Source organism: Helianthus annuus, chromosome 3, assembly GCF_002127325.2.
Source record: "Helianthus annuus cultivar XRQ/B chromosome 3, HanXRQr2.0-SUNRISE, whole genome shotgun sequence".
NCBI classification, from domain to species: domain Eukaryota; kingdom Viridiplantae; phylum Streptophyta; class Magnoliopsida; order Asterales; family Asteraceae; genus Helianthus; species Helianthus annuus.
This window is the reverse complement of record NC_035435.2, coordinates 42,377,872-42,385,579: the sequence shown is the minus strand read 5'-3', so window position 1 is coordinate 42,385,579 and position 7,708 is coordinate 42,377,872. Positions and strand designations below refer to the sequence as shown.

At 45.0% G+C, this 7,708-nt stretch overlaps 1 protein-coding gene across 1 annotated transcript; it reads right to left on the bottom strand.

The window, feature by feature from the left end:
- Window positions 1-4,307: 4,307 nt before the first annotated feature.
- Window positions 4,308-6,042, bottom strand: LOC110932369. Its single transcript, XM_022175710.1, has 2 exons — window positions 4,740-6,042; window positions 4,308-4,609 (listed from the first exon to the last, which is right to left on the bottom strand). Exons 1-2 carry the CDS (start codon window positions 6,040-6,042, stop codon window positions 4,308-4,310), a joined length of 1,605 nt encoding a protein of 534 aa, XP_022031402.1.
- Window positions 6,043-7,708: the final 1,666 nt, after the last annotated feature.

Below are 7,708 nucleotides of genomic sequence, written 5' to 3'. Positions count from 1 at the left end.
GATTTAGACCAAGCCCTAAAAAACTAGAGAAACTAGCTATGAAGAACATGAAGAACACGAAGAACATAACATCAAAACACATGAATCTAACTAGAAAAAGGAAGGATTCGTACCTGGAATGATGTTGGAATGAAAGAATTTCTTGGAGGAAGCTAGGAGATGCAGAGGATTCGTGAGTACTTTGAATGGGTTCAATGGAGGAAGGAGGTGTTTATGAAGAAAATAATGGTGGTGGTTGAGTTTTATTGAAGATGGTTCTATTATTGGCTGCAAAAGGGGCTGACACTTTCTGGTAGTGCCAGATTTTGTTGGTAGTGCTTTATTTTCGAATTTTAAATTTTTTTTTTTTGAGGGTGTAGAAAATGGACATCTCCCTAGATAAACTCCTTGAACCCGGGGCACTCACGAAGCATCTCCTACCAAGAAAAAGAACCGAACTAACATACCTGAGAGCCGGCAACAAGCTCTAACATCCCTCGCAACCAGAACGAACCACAACCTGAAAATAAATAGACAACCACACACAAAAATAACAACAAAAATAATAAACACACAAACATGCTAAGTTTATTTACGAGTCTTCAGCTAGACTCACCACCCCGAATTCATTTGTTCTTGGGGTGGAGGGTAACAACCTCCTCACTCGGGTCAACGGGCCCTCCAACATAAGCCTTTAGCCTATGCCCGTTGACTTTGAACAACCGGCCATCCTCATGGCCTATCTCCACGGTCCCGTAAGGAAACACTGATCGTACAGTGTAGGGACCCGACCACCGAGATTTTAGCTTGCCAGGAAACAACTTAAGACGTGAATTGTACAACAACACACGATCACCCACTCGGAATTCTTTCTTGTCCTTCAAGCGGGCATCATGGAGCGTCTTAGTACGTTCCTTGTACAGCTTGGAGCTTTCATACACATCATGCCTAAGCTCCTCAATCTCGTGAATCTGCACAAACCTGTTCTCACCCGTAGCAGCCATGTCAAGATTAACTGTCTTCAAAGCCCAGTATGCTTTGTGCTCGAGTTCAACAGGCAAATGACAAGACTTCCCATAGACCAATTTAAACGGTGTGGTGCCTATAGGAGTCTTGTAGGCTGTCCGAAAAGCCCACAGTGCATCGTCCAATTTCTCGGACCAGTCCTTACGGCTAGAATTAACCGTTTTCTCCAAGATCCGCTTGATACCCCGATTAGTAACCTCGACCTGTCCGCTCGTCTGCGGATGATACGGTGTAGAGAATCGATGTTGCACACCATATCGGGACAATGCTTTCTCAAGCTGAGCATTACAGAAATGCGTCCGACGGTCACTAATCAATGCCTTCGGGGCACCGAAACGAGCAAACAACTTTTTCAAAAACCTCACCACTACCCTAGCATCATTAGTGGGCAAAGCCTGTGCTTCAGCCCACTTTGAAACATAATCAACAGCGACTAGAATGTAGCGGTTGCCAAAAGAGGTCGGAAAGGGGCCCATGAAGTCTAGCCCCCATACGTCAAAAACCTCACAAACTTGGATGCCGTTTTGTGGCATCTCATGGCGTGCAGAAATGTTGCTCGCCCTCTGGCAAGCATCACAGGACCTCACCCACTCATGGGCATCACGGAAAATAGTCGGCCAAAAGAATCCGGCATCAAACACTTTCCTTGCCGTGTTGTTCACTCCGTGATGGCCTCCCGTGGGTCCTTCGTGACAGTGGCGTAAAATATCCCTCGCCTCGTCACCATACACGCGTCGCCAGATCATCCGATCCGCTCCTACACTAAATAAGTAAGGGTCATCCCAGAAGTAATGCTTGACATCCGCAAAGAACTTTCGCTTCTGCTGATGGGTCATCCCCTTGATCAGGATGCCACTAGCTAAGTAGTTTGCAAAATCAGCAAACCATGGGGAATCATCACTAGTCTCGATCCTCATGAGAAACTCATGGGGGAAATTGTCATTGATGTTAGGCCCACGAGTTTCCTTTTCCTCGGAATGCTCAAGTCGAGACAAATGATCGGCTGCCAAATTCTCAGCCCTTTTTTTATCACGGATTTCGATGTCAAACTCTTGCAGCAACAAAATCCAACGTATCAGTCTCGGTTTAGCCTCTTGCTTGCTAAAAAGATACCGAAGTGCTGCATGATCCGTGTACGCAATGGTCTTGGAAAGGACAAGATATGACCGAAACTTATCGAAGGCAAAGACCACAGCTAGGAGTTCTTTCTCTGTCGTGGTGTAGTGCTCCTGAGCGTCATTCAAGGTCTTGCTCGCATAGTAAATCGGGTGAAAGTGTTTATCTTTCCTTTGACCCAAGACAGCCCCGACTGCGAAAACACTTGCATCACACATCAACTCAAATGGCAGCTCCCAGTCGGGAGCAACCATAATCGGGGCATTCACCAACTTCTCCTTCAACAACTCAAATGCCCGAAGGCATTCATCGGAGAAAACAAACTGGCCATCCTTCTCGAGGAGCTGAGTCATGGGACGGGCGATTTTGGAAAAGTCCTTTATGAATCGCCGGTAAAAACCTGCATGACCCAGAAAACTCCTAATAGATTTCACGGATGTGGGAGGCGGGAGCTTTGAAATAGTCTCGACCTTGGCTCGGTCAACCTCGAGCCCCGCCTGTGAAATCTTGTGCCCAAGCACAATGCCCTCCTTCACCATGAAGTGGCACTTCTCCCAGTTTAACACAAGGTTGGCTTCTTCACATCTAGCCAACATCTTTTTCAGATTCCCAAGACACTGTTCAAAAGAACTTCCAAACACAGAAAAATTATCCATGAAAACCTCCATGGAGTCCTCGATCATGTCGTGAAAAATGGCCACCATACGCCTCTGAAATGTGGCCGGGGCATTGCACAGTCCAAAGGGCATCCGTCGGTAGGCGAATGTGCCATAGGGACATGTGAATGTCGTCTTCTCCTGATCCTCAGGAGAGATGGGAATCTGAAAATAACCCGAAAAACCATCAAGGAAGCAGTAGTACATCCTTCCCGACAACCTCTCCAACATCTGATCAATGAAAGGGAGTGGGAAATGATCCTTCCTCGTGGCATCATTGAGTTTGCGGTAGTCAATGCAAACTCTCCATCCGGTGACAGTACGAGTAGGAATCAACTCGTTTTTCTCATTGGTCACCACTGTCATGCCTCCTTTCTTCGGGACTACCTGTACAGGGCTAACCCATGGTGAATCAAAGATCGGATATATCAAACCTGCATCAAGTAGTTTGATGACCTCTTTCTTCACAACCTCCTGCATGTTGGGGTTCAGACGCCTCTGATGCTGTACTACAGGTCTAAAGTCCTCCTCCATCAAGATCTTATGGGTACAAAAGGATGGATTGATCCCTCTTATATCCATAATCTTCCAAGCAATCGCCTTCTTATGCTGCTTCAGGACTTCAAGCAATCGATCCTTTTCTTCTTTCGACAATCCAGCAGAAATGATAACGGGCAGATGAGTCTCACCCTCCAAGAAAGCATACTCCAAATGATCTGGGAGCTCCTTAAGCTCAACCGAAGGTGGATCCTCAATAGAAGGGCGCGCTTTAGGCTCAGTAACGCGATCCACAACCTCAAAAACCTCGCGACATGGGGGAGACGCGTGACCTATCAGACAGGTCACTTCCTCAACCATTCGGTCCACACTAGGTGAGCCAAAAATCTCCCCTCCAAGCAGCTGTGTGTCCATAACATCCTCCTCGAATGTAGCATGAAGATGATCACTCACATAAGTATCGATAGTCTCAATGAAGTAGAGTGTATCATCCTGACTCTGTGAGTGTTGCATGGATTTCCCTATATCAAAGGTAACCTCCTCATCATCAACCCTAAGAGTAAGTCTACCGGTGCAGACATCAATCAAGGCTCTCGCAGTGGCTAGGAATGGGCGACCCAAGATAAGTGGAACATTTTTATCCTTATCCATGTCCAAAATCACGAAATCGACAGGAAAGACAAACTTGTCGATCTTCACCAGCATATTCTCAACTATGCCTCGAGGGTACTTCACGGAACGGTCGGCTAGCTGAATGCTCATACGAGTCGGCTTGGGCTCGCCCAAGTCTAGCTTAGCAAAAACCACATATGGCATGAGGTTTATGCTAGCTCCAAGATCAGCCAATGCATTGCTGACCGACAAACTACCGATCAAACACGGGATAGTGAAACTCCCAGGATCATTCATCTTCTTCGGTAGTTTGTTCTGAAGAACCGCTGAACACTCCTCATTCAAGGTCACCTGCGAAAGCTCCTCAAGTTTCTTTTTATTGGACAGGATATCCTTCAGAAACTTGGCATACTTAGGCATTTAAGCAAGTGCCTCGACAAATGGTAAATTTATATGAAGTTGCTTAAAAAGCTCGAGGAATTTACCATAGTGTTCTTCCATTTTCTGCTTCTTCAACCTCCCCGGATATGGAATGGGAGGGACATACTCTCTCACTGGCTCCTTGGGTCGTGCGGTACTTGCTGGGACTCGCCTCTGTTGCACCTCACCCGGAGACTCAGCCTCAATCTCCTCATCAACCTCCTCGTCATCGACTGGCTTTTCTGAAACAGCCGGAGGGATGGCTTGAGCGGTCTTGCCGCTTCTCAACGTGATGGCCTTTGCTGTAGCATTTGGGTTAGGCTCTGTGTTGCTCGGAAGGCCCCCCCTGTTGTCTCTCAGACAACATCTTGGCAATCTGGCCAACTTGGTTCTCAATGGTCTGCATCGAAGCCTTTTGGCTTCTCAACTCACTCTCGTGCCTCGTGAAACGGCTGTCATACTCCCTAAAGCGCTTCTCATTCTCCGCTTTTTGAGTGTTTTGACCAGCTAAGATTTGACTAAGCATATCATGCACACTAGGATCGCTAGAGGAAGGCGTCTGCTGAGGTCGAGGTGGACCATATGCTCCATGAGTCGGAGCTGTGGGACGTGGAGCAAATCCGGGTGGATGCTGGTTAGAAGCATCGGGCTTCCAACTAAAGTTTGGATGATTCTTCCACCCCGGATTATAAGTATTGCTGTAGGGATTGTTTTGAGGACGGTATTGGTTTCCCATGAAATCAACATGCTGGTGTGACATCTCTCCCGTCGGAAAATCACCTACCTGATATGCTCCCCCACTCGAAGAACCTCTCGAGTGCATTTCCATCACTCGATCAAATTTCGAAGATAAGGCATCCATACGTGCTGTCATGGCTGTGTAGTCGTCCACATGATGAACTCCCTGCCGAGAACTCTTTCCCCTCGGGGGCTGTTGCGTCCGCTTTTTCGCGGCACACTTCTCAAGAATCTCAAATGCCTCGGTGGCATTTTTCGTGCCGATATCACCACCCGAGTAGGTATCAACCATCATCTGTCCCTGACTGTCCAAACCATGATAGAAGATCTGACATTGTTGCCACTTGGGCAACCCGTGATGTGGGACCTTTCTCATAAGCTCTTTAAACCGCTCCCATGCCTCGTAAAGGGACTCGTCCTCGTCCTGACGAAAGTTCAGAATCTTGGTTCTCAACCGAATAGTTTTCTTTGGAGGGAAATATTTCTGAAAGAACTTCTCAGCTAATTGATTCCATGTAGTGATAGATCCAGCTGGAAGTGAAAGAAGCCACTCCTTGGCTCCATCCCGTAAGGAAAACGGAAAGAGCCGAAGGCGGATAGCATCCGGTGATGCATCACAAATCCTAAATGTGGCACAAACCAATAGAAACCCCGTGATGTGAACACTAGGATCCTCGTGATCCTTGCCATAAAACTGCACCGCATTCTGCAACATCGATATGGTGCCAGCCTTGATCTCGAAATTATTATTGTCGATTGTCGGTTCATTGATGCTCGCAGGCAAACCATCGAGTGACGGTTTTCCAATTTCATTCAAGATCCTATTCTCTTCCGCGTCCGCCATGTCTACCCGAACCTCGTAGAAGGTGTCGTCGTCTGCTGCGTCTGTCTCAATCGTCTCGGCTACCATGCGAAACCGCTCCCGCAGTCTCCGGTGAAGATCGCGCTCCGGCTCCGATGAAGGCTCAACGATATCAACAGCAGGGGTTGAGGACATGCACGACCTGTAGGGAATAAGGAGCACAATGCACAAAATATATACAAAAACAAATAGCAAATAATCATATTCTTTTTTTTTCAATTAATCAAGCAAAGGCAAATAAAACAAGTAGACAAAAACTTTGTACACTTTTCACAATGGCTAAATAAGTAACTCGAATCGTTTTCAAGAAGAGCGTATCCCCGGCAACGGCGCCAAAAACTTGATGTGCGTGAATTATATATATTTTTAATTGAGTTTTTCTTCACACAAATTTAGTTTTAAAATGGTTTTTCACCTAGAAACTAACTACACACACAAAGGGCAAGTGTACCCGTCGGGTGGTAATATAGCTAATCGGCAAGAACCGGATATCAATCCGTGGATGCGGTGTCTCGATACTAAACTTTTGCTACTTTAAAGCCTTTTCAAATGATTGGGTTGATTTTTCTAACTTAGCATGCAAAACTAACAAACTACTAAAAATTCTAACAAATAACAATATCTAAGAAAGGTTGCCTAAACTAAGTATCCCCTCATTCACATGTGACAACAAAGAGGAAGGGATTACGATGATGCAAGCTCTAATTTTAACTAAGTCCCCAATCAAGGTTTCCTAGCCTATAATTCTTAGGAAAATTAAAAATGAATCAACATTCTAATCACCTAAAAATTATTCTTTTAAGCTCACTTGCTAAGTTGATGTTAATCTTTTATCATGAGTTATTTGTTTGTCAAAACTCCTAACTCTACAAATTAGGGAAAACTTATATGAGGAACACACTAATCACCCTAACTTGGTTTTAAGTAGTTGGCACTATCATCATGTTCTTGATATGAACCACAAGCATGGTCATGCTAGCTAACAACTTTGGCCTAAATCATCAACCTAACATGAACACAAACTATAGAATCCATATAAACAACCTTTTGATCTTTCCAAATCTAGATGCAAGAATTCACACACAAGCTCAAATCATTGTTCATATCATATTAGCACTCACCATTCCTAGTTTCATGCTATGAATCATACTAACAAGTTAACAAGATTCAATAATCATAATCTCTACATGGGCTTTCCAACACAACATGTAAATACTTATGAGCAAACATTCAAGAACAAGAACTTTAAGCATGCATATGAATTCCAAGAACAAGACTAAGTGACAACATGAAGATTAACAAGAACAATCATCACATCTACTTCCATATTATCACATGTTCATAAGCTTCAACATAGTTTAGACAACACAAGTGTTTAGCCCATAAGGCTCATGACTACCAAATCAAGCACAAATAAACATAAATTGTTCATAATGTAGTAAGCTAACCAAGTTAAAGACAAGATTTGAATGGTGTTTGAGTAGATCTTCAAGTGATTTAATCCTCTTCAAGGCTCCCTCTTGGCTCCAACAAGCTTCCAAGACCAGATTCTTGAGAGAAAAAGTCACCAAAATGCTCCAACTCCCTTGCAAATGAGCTAGAAACTCGTATTTAAACTGTTGGACGTTTGGCACTACCATGCCACCTTTTGGCACGGTCGTGCTTGGCAAGTGTCAGAGTCACTTTTCATCTGTCAATCTTGTTTGCTACCATTTCTGGAAAAATCCCGCTCAAAAGTTCCCGAGGTCGCACGACCGTGCTCGGGCATGGTCTGGTCGTGCGAGCCGATAGTGCTCGGTAA